Genomic DNA, 23,790 nt, shown 5'->3' on the forward strand with positions numbered 1-23,790 from the left:
ATATACACATATGTGTATATATACATATATACATATATACACATATGTGTATATATACATATATACATATATACACATATGTGTATATATACATATATACATATACATATATACATATATACACATATGTGTATATATACATATATACACATATGTGTGTATGTATACATATATACATATATACACATATATACATATATACACATACACATATATACACACATATACATATATACACATATACACATATGTGTATATATATACACATATATACACATATGTGTGTATATATATACATATATACACATATACACATATGTGTATATATACATATATACATATACATATATACACATATACACATATGTGTATATATACATATATACACATATGTGTATATATACACATATGTGTGTATGTATACATATATACATATATACATGTATACACATATATACATATATACACATATGTGTGTATATATACACACATGTGTGTGTGTATATATATATATATATATATTTAGACTCAAGGGAACAAAAGCCTCCAAATCTCTGAAATCAAGAACAAAAGACTTTATCAAGAAAGGATAGTATTGTTAAAAATGGAGCAAATTATAATAGAGGGCTACAATAGACCCTGTAGAGACTAAGTAAACTAATCTTTTTCCAGAGTGTACAGCAAAACATGAACAAGTGAAAATATAAAATCTTTAGTTAGATGCTCATTAATTATACAGTCATAGAAACTCATGTACTAAGAACACACAAACTGTACCTTGAATTTTTCCAAAATTATCAGTTAGCTAATAGGTGATTTTCTCTAATTAAGTCAGACCATTCACTCCTGCTCTATTAAGTACAATCTGTACCACTAAGCTTCTCCTTCATGTTCTTTATTTTCAAGTTAAAAAGTTACCATTATCCAAAAGAAACCCTGTCGCTTCACTCAGGGCTTTGACACAGTCTTGCTAGGTTAATAAGGTGTCATTACTACCAAGTTTAAAAGAACCTAAAACATATACCCTGCTTGATACTAAATTGCTTAAGCAGGTGTTCTCATGAATAAGTGTTCACTGACATTACTGAAATAAAAGGTTACTTTTAAAAGTGTTTAACATGTCAGAGTTTCCATATATCACATCTTTCATTTCAGTTGAGTCTATGGAAAGCATTTCTATAATCGTGAAAAATATTTTTGAGTCCCTAAGGATGGCGTCCTGTTAGAACAAGAAGCTTCTAATATTTAGATAGCTCACAGCATTTTTCTCTTTAAGCCATTGCAGATGGCAGAATCAAAAACTTAGACCTTAGAACATGGAATCAAACCATTCTAGAAGAGACATTTTAATAAGACATTATTTTGGCCAAGATAGCTGTTTCTGAATAAAAATTCTTGTTTCCTTCCCCTCTGTATAGAACTTGTAATTGAGTATGGTACTTCAGTCTATTAAATGGGATTTATGTAATAAAGCTTTGAAAACTAGTGATATGCTAATACAAAATATTATTAGGTAACATTATTCTTATGTAATGCAGATATTTGCCCAATGATCCTGACCTTCCAAATATTTCCCACCCATAGATAGTTCAGGAATAGCTGGAGACGGTTAGCTAGGCTTTAATGGGACCTTGATGCTGAAATAAATAAATATCCTATACTATGGCATATGATTAATTTACTAGTGTCAGGAGAGGCATTGAAAGAACAGAGATATATTATTCATTTGTAAAGATATTCTTTGGTTTTCAAACATTCTTGAGAAAGAATATATCCTTTGCCACAACATCTTCAAATTTCCACTAAAATTCAGAGTCAGTTTATGCATATTAAATTCCTGTTTTATATATATATATATATATATATATCTGGAGTAACCTTGCCTAATTTACAAATGAACTGTCCAAATTAGAAATTTATAAGACAACATTTTTGCTATTGCGAATGTCCTGGCCCATGGCAATGGTTCATACAGCTGTAGCCACTCTCCCAGTTTTCTTTTCTTTGAGCCAGAGTCTCGCTGTGTTGCCCAGGCTGGAGTGCAGTAGCATGATCTCGGCCCACTGCAACCTCCGCTTCCCGGGTTCAAGCAATTCTCCTGCTTCAGCCTCCCGAGTAGCTGGGATTACAGGTGCGTACCACCATGCCCGGCCAACTTTTGTACCTTTAGTAGAGACAGGGTTTCACCATGTTGGCCAGGCTGGTCTCAATCTCCTGACCTCAAGTGATCTGCCCACCTCGGCCTCCCAACGCGCTGGGATTACAGGCGTGAGCCACCACAGCCGGCCACTCTCCCAGTTTTCATGGTGAGCAGCAATGCATGTTTTAAGAGTGGTGGCTTCTGAGGTAGCCAGGCCAGGAGCACAGACCACCTTTACCTGCAATACATGGCAGTTGTGCCATTAAACAAAACAATACTGACCTCATGAATGTTGGATTTCATCAGCACAGTCCTTTAAATAGTTGAGCTATAACATGTTTCTCTCTCTCAGGAGACTGCTGTGCCCCCTTTGTGGGAAAAGCCTCCCTTGGGAAGCAGTGGTTGTATGCTCAGTCCTCCCCTAGGAAGAACAACAACAGGCAACTTGCAGGGTTCCCTTCAGAATGTCTCTTTGAGTGCACCTGGCAATAAGCAGCACAAGACCCTGGGTGCTGAACCCTCTCAACAGCCTGGCGGCAATGAGACACTCGGAACTACCAGCCAGAAAGCAGAACCGCTTTGCTTGGGTCATTTCCACAGCCGCCATGTCTTCCAGCAACAGCTGATTGAGAAGCAAAAGAAGAAACTTCAGGAACAGCAGAAAACAATTATCGAGCTGAAGAAAAACCAGCGGCTGGCAGAGGCTCAGTGGGCAGCAGAGCGTGCCTCAGCAGTCACAGACGCACAGAGCCACCTGCTGTCAAAGCCCAGAGAAGAGGAACCAAGAACTTGCCAGATGCTTGTGAAGTATGTCTGTTCTATCAGAACTCTCTGGACTCATTTTAAGGGGTTTTTCACTTTGGGCTCCTGAGCTTCTTTGCCCTGCTTCTGAGCTCCATGATCTTTCCTTTTCCTTGATTTTGCGCTCTCAAAGCAAAGAAGCCTATGTTATGACTAGCATATGACAGGCATAGATAGTCAAGGATGCCTGTAAGGATCCAGTTATACAGTTAGCATTTGGGTCATGGCTGCCTTTGAGGATCTCTGTTACTATGCCAGTTAAAGAGAAAAATGCTGTCTTGCTCTATTTCTGGGTTTCTAGCTATGTTAAGTGCTGAGAAGCCAAGTCAGACAACATCAGGTCCACGTGGAACAGCCCCTGGGCTGGCTTATTTCCTAGCTTAAATTTGTAGTTGTTAGGGATAAAACAAAACATCTTTGAGCCTCAAATAAAAGCCCAAGTTTCTCAAAAGCCATGTAAGATGGTTTCATATGTGCTTGAGACATACTCATTGTATGTGGTAAATGGTAGGATAAGATGTGGTGACACCTATGGATTTTAAGCATTAGGATGGCAGTCAGAGTACCTGACTCACTGTGTAGACTCATGCCGATCACACAACCTTTCCATACCTCATTACACACATTTATGGAGTGGATATAATATGTAGTTATCTCAGAGAGTAGGGATTCATTAAGGTCTGTAAAAGGCTTTGAGCATCTCAGGTCAAAGGACTTTGAAGGAAACTGGTTAGTAGTCTAAATTCTTTTCCTTTATTTTTTCCCTAGTTCACCCGTTGCTTCCCCTGGGACTGAAGGCAGAAGTGACTCCCGAAATTCTGTTTCTGGACTCAAAAGGAAACCAAAGCAATTGATGACACCGCATCCCATACTAAAAGGCAGGGCTGTCTCGGTGGTGGCCTTGGTGGTTGTTACCTTCTCTCCTAGAGTAGAATGTGTACACTGGTACTGAATTCTGGCAACTCTTGAGGTTTTGAGACTTGGCAGAACCTGACATCAAAAATCTCAGAACGGTAGACATGTGAGGAGTGGAGTACACCAGAGAGCCCCACTACTTTTTTCCTGCCCCTTTTGCCAACCTTTTTGGCATTCTCAGCCAACACACGCACAAAAAAACATAGCTGAAAGGTGTATCATTTTTCTGTAATTTGAGATTTGGATTGTGAAAAAAAAAAAAGGGATAATTACACAAATGAGAAAACTCTGAGTAACTGCCAAGGACAAACACTGATAAAGGTCACCTGTCATCGTACTTTGTTAATGTTCAAATTTGATCAGTTTACAGTAATCCAAGATAAGTTATATCATTTTATAATGTTATAACTTGATAGGATTTTAGTAATAAAACCTACAAACCAGATATCTTAATTTGATAACATTTTTGATGTACCTAGAAACACTTATTTATTTATTTGGTACAGGCAGGGTCTTCCTGTGTTGCCCAGGCTGGTCTCAAACTCCTGGCCTCAAGCAGTCCTCCCACCTCAACCTCCCTAAGGGTTGGGATTATAGGCATGAACCACTGCACCTGGCCAGAAACCCTTATTTAAACTAAACTATACGAATAGAAGCATTCTTCAGAACCCACCTAGTGAATCTGCTAATTGTTTTTACTATATGCTTAGTCCTTCACTGTACATATGTTTGCATGTGGTGGTCGGCACTTTGACAATTATATTGTGGTTTGTAAATTTGATTTTTTACCTGTGACAAGATTGCTGGTTTAACAAGTAATTACAAATGAAAGATGCTGTGCCTGTAGTCAATTCCTACTAATGAAGAAATTGGCAGTCTTTGCATTAACTATCTGCCAGGACAGCAATTTATGCTGTCTTTGCCTATCGTTAAGCTTGGTCAGGAAATGCCCGGTTAAGTGTGATTATTTTTTTTAAATTATTGTTTGGTCAAGGAGTTACCTATTTCAGAAGCCCAGTCTACTTTCAAGTAGTCTTTTAATGATTAGATCTAGAAAAGATGGGCAAAGGGCATATTACCAGAGACTCTGCTTCTTAGGGGTCCCTTACTTTAATCCCCTAATCTATTTCTGCCTTCTTAGAGACAATTTCACTCTCGCCATCTGTGGCACTGCCATTCTTTTTCAGCAAAGCAGACACTTAATATCTGTGAGAAATAGCCTGGTGAGTTTTTTGTTTATTAATTCTTAAAACTTGGACTTAAATTCTTTCCTCTAAAATATGGCACAAGGAACTGAAAGTAACTATTGGCTGACTTAGGTAAGCAGAACTTGATACTCCTCCCATCCATGCCCCTCTTCCTATGAAAGCCCCAACTGATTATAGAGTCATATTATCAGGCCATCTTGCACATTTGTTTCTTTTGGATCGATATTTAATAGACTGTCAAGAACAGGAGTCTGACACTCAAATTCGTTCAGATGCCAGTTCTCCAAATGCCTGGTACAATTCCATTTCCTGCCCATCTGTATATCCAGGCCTTAAAACTAGATTCAAATATATTCATCGTGACCCCAAACTTTAGTTTGTTTGTTGTTGTTCTTATATATACAGATATATGTACAGTGACTTAAGAAAAATTAGCAGATTCAATAGGATTTGAGGAACAATTCTACTCTCAAAGTACTTGTTAGATGTAATTAAAGTTTTCTGCATTCATCAAACATATAATCAAATTAGAATTCTGGTTTCTGAGTTTCATATACTAAAAGTCTATCATCAAGGCACATTATAAATCAGTAAACAATTATTTTAATAAAAATGTAAACAAAATAATTAATTTATAAATTGTTCCTCATTGCTGAGGATGGGATAGTAGGTCTTTAACCTGTAGCATATATAAGTTCTATTTATCTCTATATATTTTCTGAGATTGTGAACATTCAACTTACAAGAAAACCCTAATAATAACACTAAATTTTACTATGAAATGGAGATATTTCTCTTGCAGTGTTCCTCATATTTTTTCAATATAAAAGATATTAGAACTCTGTTACTATTTTCTAGCTATGGAAGAGAGAGCAATTCAACGAGCTGAACGTAGGCGGATCTTGGCAGAGAAGAAGAAAAAACAAGAAGAAGAAAAATTGGTAATAGATTCAAAATGCAAACTGAGTCAAAAAAAGGATTTGTCTAGGTCTTTCTTAAAAAATGAAACCTTGCTTTTTCAGAACTCTTGAGACAATAGAGTTACATCAACTTTGGAAATGGTTTTTTGGCCTACTGGCCTGAATTCTGTGACAATTTTAGGAAAATAAGGGGGACAGAAACATCAACGTCATTAACACAGCAGGAAGAAAATGTTATAAAAGTTGATGAGAGCCAGCAGATTAGAAGATTTAGACATAACCAAGATTAGTGTATTATAGGTAGATGTCTGACCTACTGAATTTGCAAAGGGGGATAGTTCTTATTTTCCAAAGTTTTGACCTAGACTATCCAAAGTAAATTTTGTAACTACCAAGAAAAAATAAACATTTCCAACAATTGGGGGTTTTCTGGTGAAATGAAAGAAAACCTTTTTCCCCCTAAACTGTTTCTAACTTGGAGTTAGTTTTTCACAGATGACAGTAAGAACTAAAAAGTAATCATTTTTTAATGAAAAATTGGTGATCTTATTTATGATCAGTCTTACCTTCTCAAGTAGAAAAAGATTCTTCTGTAGAAACTTTTAAGTTACATAACTGATGACAGGTTGATTGAGTTTTCTACTTTTATCACAAAGTGCAGACTTCTTCCAGAGATAGGACAGGCACTTTGGTAGACACTTGACTATCCTAAACATAAAAGATCACATTTCTGTTCAAATTGAGGGTTCTGATTTTTCTGCGTTCTAATCTCAATCAGGCCCAGTTAAAGGCCCAAGAGGAGGAACGTCAGAAAAGGGAGGCAGAAGAAAAGGAGGCACAGCTTGAAAGAAAACGAGAAGAGAAGAGACTGAAGAAAATGGTTAGTATTGTCTATTTGGTCAGTCCCTGTATCTTGAGGCTTGCTGTGTGTGATACTGTGGCCCTGTGCACCTTCTTTAACCCAGAACTTCTATCTGGAATACTCTTCTCTCACCCTCACTTCTTTTCTCTATCTTATTTTGTGAAAAGCTACTCATTCTTCAGATCTCAGCTAAAACAGAACTTTGTCCAGATTAGCCTTTCCTGCCCTGCCCACCCTCCTCTCCACTCAGAATTAGGTTGGGTACCCCTTTGTGGACTCTCATCAAGTATCTTCCCTTCAGAACATTATTGACACTTATCATTGTGCATTTGTTTTATGGCTGTTTTATTCATTTCTACATCCCCAACTAAACTGTAATCTCCGTAAGAGTTAAGGGAACAGTCTGGTGTTGTTCGCTATTGTATTGGCACCCAGCAGATTTGTGTTTAATGAGTGAATAAATGAATGAACAAATGGAAGAAGAAGTGATAATACACGCAGAAGAAATAAGAGAAAAAGCTCTTACTCTAAAGTTATTAAATTCTGCTTGGGAAGATAAGGCCTAAAAATACAAACCTGTCAGAGACACTGTTGTAGAGTATTTGCCATCATGTGCTACATAGACCAAAAGAGATCAGGGGGCCAGATGTGGTGGCTCACACCTGTAATCCCAGCACTTTTGGGAGGCTGAGGTGGGAGGATTGCTTGAGCCCAGGAGTTTGAGACTAGCCTGGGCAAGATGGTAAGACCCTGTCTCAACCAAAAAAATTTTAATCCTCTGGGCGCAGTGACACCTGCCTATAATCACCAGCTACTTGGGAGGCTAAGGCAGGAGTAATCCTTGAGCCCAGGAGTTCGAGGCAGCAGTGAGCTGTCATTGTGGCACTGAACTCCAACCTGGGCAGCAAAGTAAGACCATCTCTAAGAAAAAAAGAGAGAGAGATCAAGAAAGTCATATAATGTATGTTTCATGAAGAATTTGGAGAAATTAGAGGCATTTTCATGAAAAGGAAATTTGAATGGAGAATTGTATTAGTCAGGATTCTCCAGAAAAAGAGAACCAGCAGGACATATAGACAGAGGGAGACTTATTTTGAGAAATTGGCTCACACAATTATGGAAGCTGAGAAGTCTCATTATCTGCCATCTGCCATCTGGAGAACCAAGAAACCCAGTGGTGTAATTCCAGTTCAAGTCTGAAGGCTCAGAATCAGGGGAGTTGATGGCATAAATCTCAGTCAAAGAGCAAGAGAATACCAATATCCCAGCTCCAGATGGGAGGCAGGAAGCAAAATGGGGCAAATTCTTCCTTCTTCCTCCTTTTTGAAAGTTCTATTCAGGCTCTCAGCAGATTGGATGATGCCCACCAACATTAGTGAGGGCAATCTACTTTACTAAGGCCACCAACTCAAATGCTAATCTTATCGAGAGACATCCTTAAGGACACATCCAAAAATAATGTTTAATCTAGCACCCCATGGTATAGTCAAGTTGACACATAAAATTAGCCATCACAAGTCCACCCCTTGTCAACACGGCACCCATGCATATCTCCTTAAACCATAGTTAATCTGCAAATAAAGACAATAGCATGATCATAATTCCACCTAACATGATACAACTATCCAGCATACAACTAAAAACATACTAAACCATTCCTCAGAAGAGGAAGTAAGGTCCTTATGTGATATTTACTCTTCTCCATGATATCCCATAACTTAAATACTTAAATAACTTAAATAGCATAAATGATATAATATTAGCAACTTAAATACTATGATAGAAAGTTACATTATAAAAGAATAAGAGGAAAGAAAATGCACAAATGTATTCATAGCAAAATGAGAAAATACTCATGACACTTACAGTTTTTGTTTCTACAACTGGTTACATGGTCATAACTGGTATTTATAAATACCTTCTTCCACTACCCCTCCATATTCCCCTTGCCTTCAGCAAGCACCTCAGCTACTTGTGATTCTCTACCCAACAGGTGACCCAAACCTTCATTCCTAAAGTCACAGCAACATTCATAGTCCTGCCTGGATTAGGTTGTAGTTTTCCATTTACTCTAATTACAGGACAATGTTAATACTAAGAGACACCCTAACAAATCTCCTGTATTCCAAATGTATTCTTCCTTACCTTCATGTAGAGTAGTAGTTCAGTTTCCCCTTGGCAGGAAGGATCAGTCACCCCAAGCTAGCCCCATAACTCCCTTCTTTGCCTGTTGATTCAGTGACACAAGGAGCCCAAAGTGGCCAGGTAGCAGTCAACTTGCAGTTAAGTGGAATCATTATGTCTCTTGGTAAAAGCATTCTTCCCTCTGGAACTAAGACCTCTAGGCTAGTAAAGCATAAAGTCGTGGGAACAGGAAGCCAGAATTTTGCTAGTGGTATTACTAGGGGTAATAGTGTACCATTCTCATTTGCATCCCTTGATTCCTGGGCCCTTGAATCCTGGCTATCAGCGAAACCATGCCATGTATTGGATACTGATTAAGAGCATGTACGGACTTCTGAAGAACCTTCCCCAGCCCTGCAAGGTATTGCCACCTAGCTGGTGCTATAACTAAGTCTTCAAAGGGCTATTCCATTGTTTGATCAATCCACCTGGTTCTGGATGGTAGGGAGCATAGTAAGGCCAGTGAATTCCATGAGCATGGGCCCATTGCTATACTTCTTTGCTGTGAAATGAGTTCTTTGGTCAGAAGCAATGGTGTGTGGAATACTATGACAGTAGATAAAGTGCATCTGTAAGTCCACAGATGGTAGTTTTAGTAGAATCATTGCATGCAGGGAAAGCAAATCCATACTAGATAGAGTGTCTGTTCCAGTAAAAACAAAATATTATCCCTTCCTTAATGGAAGCAGCTCACTGTAATTAACCTGCCACCGGGTAGCTTCCTGATCACCCTGGGGAATGGTGCCACATCAGAGACTCATTGTTAGTCTCTGCTGCTGGCAGATTGGGTACTCGGCAGTGCCTTTAGCCAGGTCAGCTGGTGAGTGGAAGTCCATGTTCCTGAGCCCATGGAAGTCCATGTTCCTGAGCCCATGCATAACCTCTATTTCTGCCACCATGGCCATTTTGTTTATGAACCCATTGGGCTATCTCAGGGGGTCAGGATCATCAGTATCACAGTCTTCCACCTCCACAGTTTGTTCCACTGAAAGGTCTTCAAGGGCAATAACACCGGTGGAGCTGTCATCTCCTATGATAGCGATGCTTTCTTCTTGAATACCTCTTGAAGGACCTGCCTGAGGCTGTTTTATAGTTAACTTTTTTTTTTTTTTTTTTTTTGAGGCAGAGTTTCACTCTTGTTGCCCAGGCTGGAGTGCAGTGGTGCGATCTCAGCTCACTGCAACCTCCGCCTCCCGAGTTCAAGTGATTCTCCTTCCTCAGCCTCCCGAGTAGCTGGGATTACAGTCATGCACCACCACGCCTGGCTAATTTTTGTATTTTTAGTAGAGACAGGGTTTCACCGTGTTAGCCAGGATGGTCTCGATCTCCTGACCTCGTGATCCGCCTGCCTCGGCCTCCCAAAGTGCTGGGATTACAGGCTTGAGCCACCGCGCCCGGCCACTTTTATATGACTGGCAGCACAGTAAGTTTGTTTATACTAGCTTTACCACAACTGCTTGAGTAGTGTGTGGCACTATGAATTAGAACAGCCATAGTATCACTGGGCAATAGGAATTTTTCAGCTCCATTATAACCTTATAGGGCCACCTTGATACATTCAGTTTTTCATTGACCCAAATATCATTATGTAGCATATGACTGTATGTTTATTTTATACTTTGGGTTATTAAAAACACTATGTTATTTATTTTGTTGCTCAAATTGTTTCAGCTTTGGCCACTGGGAGCTCTTCAAGGTTGGCTCCTATTGTCCCTTTGACATGCCCCCATTATTTTGTGTTTTTTGGGCACTTTACTTTCTGATGGTATTCATCTTTTATTTTTTCATTGCCCTGCCCTCATGAATAAGCCATTTCTCTGAGGGTTCTTAGTTATAAATGGTATTTGGAAAGCAAGATCTAAGTACTGAGGGTCTAATTGCTACTGGGGTGTCACTAATTCTAGGACCTTGGCAGTTGGAGGTAGGTAATATATGTATGCTATGCTATGTATACATACCTATCTGTAATCATTCTGTATCTATCCATCTCTGTGTGTATATGTACATACATGTATGTGTAACTCTACCTAAATATGAGTTCATAATGATGTTTCTGGCTCTAATCCAGCACTAGAGGGTTTATCCTATGCTTCCCTTCTTGCTTATTTGTAAATGCCCTCTGACAGCATAAAACCTGGCTCCCACAATTCATCTATTTACTTATTTGTTCAACCCCAGGATAGATGTAAAGCAGTTTCAGAACTGATTACCCAAATCCCAACGAGAAAAAAATTACCAAATACAGTACAGTGTTTATGTACAGTTCCATTTATCTTTAACCTTATGGTTTCCAATTAAAATCCAGGATACATGTGCAGAACATGCAGGTTTGTTACATAGGTATACATGTGCCATGGTGGTTTGCTGCACCTATCAACCCATCATCTAGGTTTTAAGCCCGGCATGCATTAGGTATTTGTCCTAATGCTCTCTCTCCCCTTGCTCCCCACCCCCCGACAGGCCCCAGTGTGTGTTGTTCCTCTCCCTGTGTCCATGTGTTCTCATTGTTCAACTCCCACTTATGAGTGAGAACATGCAGTTTTTGGTTTTCTGTTCCTGTATTAGTTTGCTGAGGATGATGGCTTCCAGCTTCATCCATGTCCCTGCAAAGGACATAATCTCATTCTTTCTTATGGCTGCATAGCATTCCATGGTGTATATGTACCACATTTTCTTTATCCAGTCTATCATTGACGGTTATTTGTTTTGGTTCCAAGTCTTTGCTATTGTAAATAGTGCTGCAATAAATATATATGTACATGAGTCTTTAGGTGGAGGCATCATCCTACCCGACTTCAAACTATACTACAAGGCTACAGTAACCAAAACAGCATGGTACTAGTACTAAAACAGACATGTAGACCAATGTAACAGAACAGAGACCTCAGAAGTAACACCACACATCTACAACCATCTGATGTTTAACAAACCTGATAAAAACAAGCAATGGGGAAAGGATTCCCTATTTAATAAATGGTGCTTGGAAAACTGACTAGCCTATGCAGAAAACTGAAACTGGACCCCTTCCTTACACCTTATACAAAAATTAACTCAAGATGGATTAAAGATTTAAATGTAAAACCCAAAACCATAAAAACCCTAGAAGAAAATTTAGGCAGTACCATTCAGGATATAGGCATGGGCAAAGACACCAAAAGTAATTGCAACAAAAGCCAAAATTGACAAATGGGATCTAATTAAACTAAAGAGCTTCTGCACAGCAAAAGAAACTATCATAAAAGCGAACAGGAACCTACAGAAAGGGAGAAAATTTTTGCAATCTATCCATCTGACAAAGGTCTAATATCCGAAATCTATAAAGAACTTAAATGTACAAGAAAAAAACAAACAGTTCCATCAAAAAGTGGGCAAAGGATATGAACAGACACTTCTCAAAATAAGACATTTATGCAGCCAAAAAACATATGAAAAAAAAAAAGCTCATCATCACTGATCTTTAGAGAAATGCAAATCAAAACCACAATGAGATTCCATCTCACGCTAGTCAGAATAGCGATTAGTAAAGTCAAGAAACAATAGATGCTGGTGAGACTGTGGAGAAATAGGAACACTTTTACACTGATGGTGGGAACATAAACTAGTTCAACCATTGTGGAAGACAGTGTGGCGATTCCTCAAGGATCTAGAACCAGAAATACCATTTGACCCAGCAGTCCCATTGCTAGGTATATACCCAAAGCAATACAAATCATTCTACTAAAATAAGTTTTAGGTTACTTAGGTCAGCTCCTATTTTTCCCTAGGTCAGCACCTATTTTCCCCAGCTCCTTGAGTACAGTTTTGTCATTTGTTTTTAATACAGTCAGATTCATTTGTCACAGGGTACATTCCATCCTGGAATCCCTGACATTCTGGTTGATTTTGTTGTTTTTCTACTTTAAAGTTCACTCTTGGTAATGTACAGTGCTATGGCTTTTAACAAATGCAGAGTATTATAAAAAGCAGTTCCTTCATGGTACAACTTCCTCTGTATACCCCTCATTTTTTAATTTTTATAGATTTAGGGGGTATAAATGCAGTTTTGTTACATGGATGTATTGTGGAGTGCTGAAGTCTGGGCTTTAGCGTACTACCCATCACTCAAATAGTGAACATTGTACCCAGTGGGACATCCGCCAGCCCCTAACCCCTGGCAAACACGGATTTGTTTTCTATCCCTATGTGTTTTGCCTTTTCCAGAAGTTATATCAGTGGATTCATACAGTGTTGCTTTTTTCACTTGGTAAAATGCATGTATGATTCATCCATTTTGTTGCAGGAGTCAAAAGCTCGGTCCTTTTTATCATCAAATAGTATTCCAATAGAATTTCATCTGCATATGCAAGTTATCCCTCTGTTGATATTGCTTCCAGTTTCTGGCAATTATGAATAAAGTTGCTAGAAACATTTACATACAGGTTTTTGTTTGGACTCGTTAAGTTTTCAGTTCAGTCAGGTGTTCACACCTGTAATCCCAGCACTTTGGAAGGCTGAGATGGGAGGATTTCTTGAGCCCAAGTTGATACCAGCCTGGGCAACATAGTGAGACCTTGTCTCTACAAAATAAAAGAAATTAGCCAGGTGTGGTGACATGCACCTGTAGTCCCCGCTACTTGGGAGGCTGAGGTGGGAGGATCCTTGAGCTCAGGAGTTCGAAGTTGCAGTGAGCTATTATTTTGCTACTGCACTCCAGCCTGATTGACAAAGCAAGACCTTGTTTCTAAAAAAAAAAAAAAAATTAATTTTTTAAGTTTTCAATTCACTTAGGTAAATACCTAGGAATGTGATTGCTAGGTAGTGTGGTAAGTCAATGTTTAAGTTTATAGGTAATTGCCAAATTCTATTCCAAAGAGGCTGCACCATTTTGTGTTCCTACCAACGATAAATGAAAGGTCTTTTTGTTGCACATCCTCATCAGCATTTGTTATTATCAGTTTGGGGGGTTTAATATGTTCTAATAGGTGTGTAGTAATATATCATTGTGGTGTTTATTTGCATTTCCCTAACAACAAATAATGCTAAGAATCCTTTCATATCTTTACTTGATATCCATATATCTTCTATGATGAAGTATCTGTTCAGATCTTTTGTCCATTTTTTGTTTACTTATTGTTGGGTTTTAAAAGTTCTTCATATATTCTGGACCAAGTCCTTTGTTAGATATGTGATTTGCAAATATTTTCTTCCAGTCTAAGGCTTGTACTTTAATTCACTTAACAATGTCTTTCACAGAGGAAAGTGTTAAATTTTAATAAAGTCAACCTTACCACCTTTTTCTTTCATGGATTGTGCTGTTGGTGTTGTATCCAGAACTAATCACCAAACTCAAAGTCATTCAGATTTTCAGTTTTTCCTTCACAAAGTTTTACATTTTATATTTAGGTCTGTGGTCCATTTGGAGTTAATTTTTTTTTCTTTTCTTTTTTTTTCTGAGACAGGGTCTCACTGTCACCCAGGCTGGAGTGCAGTGGCACGATCTCGGCTCACTGCAACTTCCACCTCCCAGGTTCAAGCGATTCTCCCACCTCAGCCTCCCAAGTAGCTGAGACTACAGGCACACGCCACCATGCCCAGCTAATTTTTGTATTTTTAGTAGAGACGTGGCTTCACCAGGTTGTCCAGACTGGTCTCAAACTCCTGACCTCAAGTGATCCATCCACCTCAGCCTCCCAAAGTGCAGTACTGGGATTATAGGCATGAGCCACCATGCCCAGCCCATTTGGAGTTAATTTTAATATAAGTTGTGAGGTATACTGTAATTTATTTTTTATATAGACTTTCAGTTGTTCCAGTATCATTTGTTGAGAAGACTATCTTTTCTCCATTAAATTATTTTTATACCTTTGCCAAAAATCAGTTGACCATATTGTGTGGATCTATTTCTGGGCTCTCTGTTCTTTTCTGTTGTTTCTTTATGTCTATTCCTTTGCAAGTAATACTGTCTTTGATTACTGTAGCTTTATAGGCATTGTGAATTCTGCTACTCTATTTTTCTTCTTCAGAATGTTTTGGCTATTCTAGTTCATTTGACTTTCCGTATGAATCATAGAGTCCAGGTGTCACTATGTTACCCAGGCTGGTCCCAAACTCCTGGGCTCAAGTGATCCTCCTGCCTCAGCCTCTCAAAGTGCTGGATTACAGGCATCAGCCACCACACCTGGGTCACAGGGGTGACCCAGCCTACTGAAATTTTTTTTTATCATGCAAGGATGTTGAGTTTTGTCAAATGCTTTTCTGCATCTGTTGAGATGATCATATTATTTTTATCCTTCATTATGTTAATATGGTATATCACATTTATTGATTTGTGCATATTGAACCATCCTTGCATCCTAGGGATAACTCTTACTTGATCATAGTGTACTGAAAGCTTTTTCTGCATCTTTGATATGATCATGTAGTTTTCTTAATTCCTCTACTAATACGGTAAACTACATTGATTGGTTTTCCAATGTAAAATTATCTTTGCCTTCCTGAGATGAACTCCACTTGGTCATGGTGTGTTATTTTTATATATTGTTAGATTTCATGTGCTGGTATTTTGTTAAGAATTTGGTTTTTGGGGGGCTTGTTTTTCTTTTTTTCTTTTTGATGGAGTGTCACTCTGTTGCCCAGGCTGGAGTGCAATGGCGCGATCTCAGCTCACTGTAACCTCCACCTCCCGGGTTCAAGGAGGTTGCTACTATTTTGTTCAGGATTTTTGCATTTATGTTCATCAGGTATATTGGCCTATAATTTTTTTTGTAGTATCCTTGTCTGCCTTTAGTATCAGGGGAATGCTGGCCTCATAAAATGAGTGTGGAAGTGTTCCTTTCTCTTCAGTTTTGTTGGAAGAGTTTGAAAAGAATTGGCATTAATTCTTTTTTATTATTATTATTATACTTTAAGTTTTAGGGTACATGTGCACAACGTGCAGGTTTGTTACAGATGTATACATGTGCCATGTTGGTGTGCTGCACCCATTAACTCGTCATTTAGCATTAGGTATATCTCCTAATGCTATCCCTCCCCCCTTCCCCCACCCCACAACAGTCCCCGTTTAAATGTTTGATACAATTCACCAATGAAGTCCTGGGTTTTTCTTTGTTATATTTTTAAATTACTAATTCAATCTCCTTATTTGTTTGTTTATTGGTTATAGGGTCTGTGGCCTTTCTTCATTTGGTTGTTTATTGGTTATAGGGTCTGTGGCCTTTCTTCATTTGGTTGTTTATTGGTTAGTAAGGTCTGTGGCCTTTCTTCTCTGTTCCCAGCCTCCTCAAACCACTCAGCTATGCTGATTACCTCAGTAATCTGGGTAAGGTAAGAAAGAAGTGGGCCTCTTGGGCAGCATCCTACACAGCTGAGGGAGCTGAATGCTTACTCGCTCTCCTCTCACTTTCCTCCATGGGAGGAATCACAGGCTGTGGGGGTCTCTCTTGGCATTAAACTATGCTGCATTGGGGGAGGGGTGACCTAGATAAAATGAAACTATTCTTACCTTCTTCAGTGTGTCCAGTGATGTGCTGGAACTTCACTGCTGGACTTCCGGACTTCCACAAAGGTACACTCATCCATGGGTACTTGTCAAAATCAGTGCTTCTGTGGGGATATGATGGTAGAAAGCTGCTATTCCACCATCTTGCTGATGTCTTTTCTCCATTTATTTATATCTTTGATTTCTTTCATCATTGTTTTTATAGCTTTCCTCACATCTTATATTTTGTTAGATTTGTACCTAACTACTGCATTTTTGGGGAACTATTGTAAATCATGTTTTTTTTAAACTTTCATATTCCATCTATTCATTGCTAATATGGGAACATAATTCATTTTAGTATGTTGATGTTGTATCCTGCAGTCTTGCTAAACTCACTTTTTGGTTCCAGAAGTATTTTTATAAATTATTTGGAATATTCTAGGTAAACAGGTTGTCTACTAATAAATGCAATATTATTTCTTCCTTTCCAATCTGCATGCCTTTTACTTATTTATCTTGCCTTATTGCATTAGTTAGGACTTCCAATATGAGATGGAATGGGCATGGTGAGAGAAGACATCCTTGCCTTGTTTCAGATCTAGGGGGAAAGCATTCAGTATCTCACCATTAAGTATGATGTTTGCTGTGGGTTTTTCATGAATGCCTTTTATTACATGAAGGAAATTTTCATTTATTCCTAGATTGCTGAGAGTGTTTATTACAAATTTCACTGAAAGCTTTTTCTGCATCTTTGATATGATCATGCAGTTTTCTTAATTCCTCTACTAATACAGTAAACTACATTGATTGGTTTTCCAATGTAAAATTATCCTTGCCTTCCTGAGATGAACTCCACTTGGTCATGTGTGTTATTTTCATATATTGTTAGATTTCATGTGCTGGTATTTTGTTAAGAATTTGGTTTTTGGGGGGTTTGTTTGTTTTTCTTTTTTTTTTTTTTTTGATGGAGTCTCACTCTGTTGCCCAGGCTGGAGTGCAGTGGCGCGATCTCAGCTCACTGTAACCTCCACCTCCTGGGTTCAAGTGATTCTCCTGCCTTGGCCTCCTGAGTAGCTGGGATTAGAGGCATGCGCCACCACACCCAGCTAATTTTTGTATTTTTAGTAAAGACGGGGTTTCACCATGTTGGCCAGGCTGGCCTTGAACTTTTAACCTTGTGATCCGCCCACCTCAGTCTCCCAAAGTGCTGGGATTACAGGCATGAGCCACCACATCTGGCCTTTTTTTTTTTTTTTTTTTTTTTTGAGGTGCTTTCTCACTATGTTGTGCAGGCTAGTCTTGAACACTTGGGTTCAAATTATCTTGCCCCAGCCTCCTGAGTAGCTGGGATTCTAAGCATGCACCACTACACCCAACCTGCGTTTCCTTCTTTTTATATTATGTTTGTCTTGTTGTGGTATTAGGATAATGGTTAGCCTCATAAAATGGGGGAAGTATACCCTTTTTTATTTTTTGAAAGAGAGTATGTAAAGTTGGTGTTATTTCTCTCTAAAATGTTTGGTAGAATTCACTGGTGAAACCACTGGGCCTGGAGTTTTCTTTTTTTATTATTTTATATTAATTTTTTTATTTCTGTAGGTTTTGGGGGAACAGGTGGTATTTGGTTACATGAGTAAATTCTTTGGTGGGGATATGTGAGGTTTAGGTGCACCCATCACCTGAGCAATATACACGGAACCTAATTTATAGTCTTTTATCCCTTACCCGGAGTTTTCTTTTTTAAAATGATTTAAAATAACATATTCTATTTCTTTAATGGATATTGAGCTATTCAGTTCTTTTTTTCTTCTTGAGTAAAACTTGGTAGTTTGTATATTTCAGGAAATTTGAGCATTTAATCTAAGTTTTCAAGTCTTTTGTAATAGAGGTCATAGTATTCTCTTATGACCTTTTTAATATCTATGAGATCAGTATTGATGTCTGCTCTTTAAATTTTGATATTGGTGATATATATTTTCTCTCTTTCCTAGTTTAACTGGATATCAGTTTTATCAATTTTATTTCTTTTCAAAAACTAACTTTTGGTTTCACTGGTTTTCTTTGTTGTTTTCCTCTTTTCAATTTCATTGATTTCTGCTTTAATTTTTATTTCTGTCCTCCTCCTTCCTTAAGATTTTGTTCTCTTCTTCTAGTTTCCTAAGATATAAACTTCAATTATTGATTTCAGATCTTTCTCTTTTTCTTTCTTTCTTTCTTTAGAGACGGGGCCTTGTTCTGTTGCCCAGGCAGGAATGCAGTGGTGTGATCATAGCTCACTATAACCTCAAACTCCTGGGCTCAAGCAATCCTCTCACCGCAGCCTCCTGAGTAGCTGACTACAGGCATGCACCACCATGTCCAACTGATTTTTTAAATTTTTTGTAGAGATGGGGTCTCACTATGTTGTCCAGGCTGGTCTTAAGTTCCTGGTCTCAAGAGATCCTCCCGCCTTGGCCTCCCAAAGTGGTAAGATTACAGGCATGAGCCACCATGCCTGGCCTCTCCTTTTCTAGTATGTGAATTTACTGCTGTAAATTTCCATCTCTCTTTTACTTGTTTATCATATTTTGATATTTTTATCTTCATTTAGTTCAAAATATTTTTAATTTCCCTTGAGATGTCCTCATTGTCCCATGGGTTATTAAGAAGTTTATTCTTTAAATTTTAAATATTTGAGGACTTTCAGATAACTTTCTACTAGTTTAATTTCTAGTTTTAATTTCTAGTTTAAGTTCCTTATGTTCCAAGAATGTACACTGCATGAAATTGTAAAGTTTTGCTTTATGACCCAGAATATTGTCTATCTCAGTGAATGTTCCGTGTGCACCTGAGAAGAATATGTATAATACTATAGTACTAAGCTGCCATTGGTCTGCTGTAGAAATGCCAAGTCACATTGTTTGAGTGTGTCTTACTGTGTCTTACTGTATCTATATCTGTATTCTTACTGATTTTGTGCCTGCTTCTATCAGTTATTGAGAGAAGAATATTGAAGTTTCTTTTTTTTTTTAATTTTATTATGATTATACTTTAAGTTTTAGGGTACATGTGCACAACGTGCAGGTTTGTTACATATGTATACATGTGCCATGTTGGTGTGCTACACCCATTAACTCGTCATTTAGCAGTAGATATATCTCCTAATGCTATCCCTCCCCCTTCCCCCCACCCCACAACAGGCCCCGGTGTGTGATGTTCCCCTTACTGTGTCCATGTGTTCTCATTGTTCAGTTCCCACCTATGAGTGAGAACATGCGGTGTTTGATTTTTTGTCCTGGTGATAGTTTGCTGAGAATGATGATTTCCAGTTTCATCCATGTCCCTACTAAGGACATGAACTCATCATTTTTTATGGCTGCATAGTATTCCATGGTGTATATGTGCCACATTTTCTTAATCCAGTCTATCACTGTTGGACATTTGGGTTGGTTCCAAGTCTTTGCTATTGTGAATAGTGCCGCAATAAACATACGTGTGCATGTGTCTTTATAACAGCATGATTTATAATCCTTTGGGTATATACCCAGTAATGGGATGGCTGGGTCAAATGGTATTTCTAGTTCTAGATCCCTGAGGAATCGCCACACTGACTTCCACAATGGTTGAACTAGTTTACAGTCCCACCAACAGTGTAAAAGTGTTCCTATTTCTCCACATCCTCTCCAGCACCTGTTGTTTCCTGACTTTTTAATGATCGCCATTCTAACTGGTATGAGATGGTATCTCACTGTGGTTTTGATTTGCATTTCTCTGATGGCCAGTGATGATGAGCATTTTTTCATGTGTTTTTTGCCTGCATAAATGTCTTCTTTAGAGAAGTGTCTGTTCATATGCTTTGCCCACTTTTTCATGGGGTTTGTTTTTTTCTTGTAAATTTGTTTGAGTTCATTGTAGATTCTGGATATTAGCCCTTTGTCAGATGAGTAGGTTGCGAAAATTTTCTCCCATTCTGTAGGTTGCCTGTTCACTCTGATGGTAGTTTCTTTTGCTGTGCAGAAGCTCTTTAGTTTAATTAGATCCCATTTGTCAATTTTGGCTTTTGTTGCCATTGCTTTTGGTGTTTTAGACATGAAGTCCTTGCCCATGCCTATGTCCTGGATGGTATTGCCTAGGTTTTCTTCTAGGGTTTTTATGGTTTTAGGTCTAACATTTAAGTCTTTAATCCATCTTGAATTAATTTTTGTATAAGGTGTAAGGAAGGGATCCAGTTTCAGCTTTCTACATATGGCTAGCCAGTTTTCCCAGTACCATTTATTAAATAGGGAATCCTTTCCCCATTGCTTGTTTTTGTCAGGTTTGTCAAAGATCAGATAGTTGTAGATACGCGGCATTATTTCTGAGGGCTCTGTTCTGTTCCATTGGTCTATATCTCTGCTTTGGTACCAGTACCATGCTGTTTTGGTTACTGTAGCCTTGTAGTATAGTTTGAAGTCAGGTAGCGTGGTGCCTCCAGCTTTGTTCTTTTGGCTTAGGATTGACTTGGCGATGTGGGCTCTTTTTTGGTTCCATATGAACTTTAAAGTAGTTTTTTCCAATTCTGTGAAGAAAGTCATTGGTAACTTGATGGGGATGGCACTGAATCTGTAAATTACATTGGGCAGTATGGCCATTTTCATGATATTGATTCAAATCAATAATTGTAATCCAGCATATAAACAGAACTAAAGACAAAAACCACATGATTATCTCAATAGATGCAGAAAAGGCCTTTGACAAAATTCAACAACCCTTCATGCTAAAAACTCTCAATAAATTAGGTATTGATCAGACGTATCTCAAAATAATAAGAGCTATCTATGACAAACCCACAGCCAATATCATACTGAATGGGCAAAAACTGGAAGCATTCCCTTTGAAAATGGGCACAAGACAGGGATGCCCTCTCTCACCACTCCTATTCAACATAATGTTGGAAGTTCTGGCCAGGGCAATCAGGCAGGAGAAGGAAATAAAGGGTTTTCAATTAGGAAAAGAGGAAGTCAAATTGTCCCTGTTTGCAGATGGCATGATTGTATATCTAGAAAACCCCATCGTCTCAGCCCAAAATCTCCTCAAGCTGATAGGCAACTTCAGCAAAGTCTCAGGATACAAAATCAATGTACAAAAATCACAAGCATTCTTGTACACCAATCACAGACAAACAGAGAGCCAAATCATGAGTGAACTCCCATTCACAATTGCTTCAAAGAGAATAAAATACCTAGGAATCCAACTTACAAGGGATGTGAAGGACCTCTTCAAGGAGAACTACAAACCACTGCTCAATGAAATAAAAGAGGATACAAACAAATGGAAGAACATTCCATGCTCATGGGTAGGAATATTGAAGTTTCTAACTAAATTTGGGCATTTATTTCTCCTTTCATATCTATCTGGTTTTGCCTCATGTACTTTGAAGGTTTGTTCTTAGGTGCATGTATGTTTAAAAAGACTTACATGGCCAGGGGCAGTGGCTCATGCCTGTAATATCAGCACTTTGGGAGGCCGAGGCAGGTGGATCACGAGGTCAGGAGATCGAGACCATCCTGGCTAACACGGTGAAACCCTGTCTCTACTAAAAAAATACAAAAAAATTAGCTGGGTGTGGTGGCGGGCGCCTGTAGTCCCAGCTACTTGGGAGGCTGAGGCCGGATAATGGCATGAACCCGGGAGGCGGAGCTTGCAGTGAGCCGAGATCGAGCCACTGCACTCCAGCCTGGGCAACAGAGCGAGACTCCGTCTCAAAAAAAAAAAAGACTTACATATATGTCTTATAAAATTGAATGTCTTATAGACATCGTATAGCTGTGTCTTGATTTAGCATCTAATCTGATAATCTTAGTCTTTTAACTATTATATTTAACCTATTAACTTTAAAGTGATTATTGATAAAACTGGATTAAAATCTTTTTTTCTTGAGTGGCCCTATGTTCAAATACAGCCACACTAGGGGTTAGGGCTTCAACATAGTAACTTTAGGGGGACACAAGCATTCAGTCCATGACAGTAGGTAATGTCGGCCTTTCCCTTTAGCTTACCTTCAAGACTTTGTCTTTGATTTTTAGCAGTTTGAATATGATATATCTAGGTATGGTTGGTTGGTTGGTTTGTTGGTTGGTTGGTTTGGTCTTGGCTTTAGTGGTCTTAAGCTTCTTGGATATATGATTTTGTGTTTTGTTATTGATTTTGGAATATGTTTGACCATTATTTCTTCAAATTATTTCGCTTGCCCCATTCTTTTTCTTTTCCTTATGGGATTTGTTATGCCAGTATTATATTGTTTCATATTGTCCCACAGCTCTCAGATGCAGTATTATGTTTTTCACTCTTTTTGCCTTTCAGTTTGTGTAATTTCCATTGCCCTATTGTCAGGTTAGCTGGTTCTTTCATTGGCTGTATCTTCTAGCAGTAAGCCAGTTGAAGTGCCTCTTTATCTCTATTACCATGTGTTTAAAAATTTCTAGCATTTTTATTTTGAATTTCTTTAATAGTTTCCATGTCTCTGCTAAAATTACCTATCTGATCTGGAATGATGTCTACCTTTTCCATTAAAACATTTAACATTATTTTTGGAAGTTATTTAAAATTCCCTCTCTGATAGTTCCAACATCTCTGTCATATCTGAGCCTTGTTCTGATGATTGCCTCATCTTTTCAGGGTGTATTTATTTCTTGTCTTTGGGTATGCCTTGCATTTTTTTGTTGAAGGCCAGACCTGTTGTTCAGGGCAATAGAAACTGCAACACGTTGGCCTAGAGTGTGGAGATTTGTATTAATTTAGCCAGGAATTGGGCTATGTTTGAAGCTTGTTGTTGCCGTGGTCACCGCTGTTGAGGTCTGTTGCTGTGTGCTGTAGACATCAGAGACTTTAATGTCTTCTAGTGAATTTGTTTTTGCTTCTTCTTTTGGTTCTGGGTCTTCCTTTTGTGCTGCTCCCCAGAGAGAATCTATTGTTTACAGCTTTCCCAGTTGTAATCCACTATTATTATTGGAAGCTTATATAAGTGTGGTGATAGGGTGTGGACGATGGGGAGCATTCTCTGCTCTGATTAAGTCTCAGTGTTTGGAATGCACAGCTTTAAGCACTCAGATAATTTATGTTCCTACTCCAGTGGTAGAACTTTTTTCTGCCCCCTTTTTCCCTTTATCTGCAGTGGGTATCCACCACTGTCTCAGTCTGTGACCTTAAAGACCTTCCCTCTGGAGAATAAGGCTTCCCCAACCCCTATGTGAGGTAGGGAGGACTTGTCTGGGCAGAATCCCCTGAATGCCCTTCCCTCAGATGCAGTGCTATTCTACCAGTGCACTGGGGTGGTTGCTAGG

The 23,790-nt window shown here is 38.5% G+C and overlaps 2 protein-coding genes across 5 annotated transcripts in view; one reads left to right on the forward strand and one right to left on the reverse strand.

The window, feature by feature from the left end:
* The window catches only part of CCDC191 (coiled-coil domain containing 191), a 97,169-nt gene that overhangs the window by 50,619 nt on the left and 22,760 nt on the right, over positions 1–23,790 (forward strand). For 2 of the 4 annotated variants that reach the window (XM_058437485.1, XM_058437484.1), the window contains 5 exons: positions 2,493–2,947; positions 3,710–3,819; positions 5,923–6,005; positions 6,763–6,864; positions 18,875–18,955. In XM_058437485.1, the coding sequence (XP_058293468.1) occupies positions 2,493–2,947; positions 3,710–3,819; positions 5,923–6,005; positions 6,763–6,864; positions 18,875–18,955 (831 nt within the window). The remainder of the gene's footprint in view (positions 1–2,492; positions 2,948–3,709; positions 3,820–5,922; positions 6,006–6,762; positions 6,865–18,874; positions 18,956–23,790) is intronic. The other 2 variants (XM_032150141.2, XM_058437486.1) reach the window with 1 other exon arrangement.
* Positions 13,405–23,790, reverse strand: part of ZDHHC23 (zinc finger DHHC-type palmitoyltransferase 23) — a 49,808-nt gene continuing 39,422 nt past the window's right edge. Inside the window, exon 5 of the transcript XR_009213128.1 lies at positions 13,405–16,611. The gene's annotated coding sequence lies outside the window, so the exon portion shown is untranslated. The remainder of the gene's footprint in view (positions 16,612–23,790) is intronic.

The sequence above is a fragment of the Hylobates moloch genome, unplaced genomic scaffold (assembly GCF_009828535.3).
Source record: "Hylobates moloch isolate HMO894 unplaced genomic scaffold, HMol_V3 SCAFFOLD_4, whole genome shotgun sequence".
NCBI lineage: Eukaryota > Metazoa > Chordata > Mammalia > Primates > Hylobatidae > Hylobates > Hylobates moloch.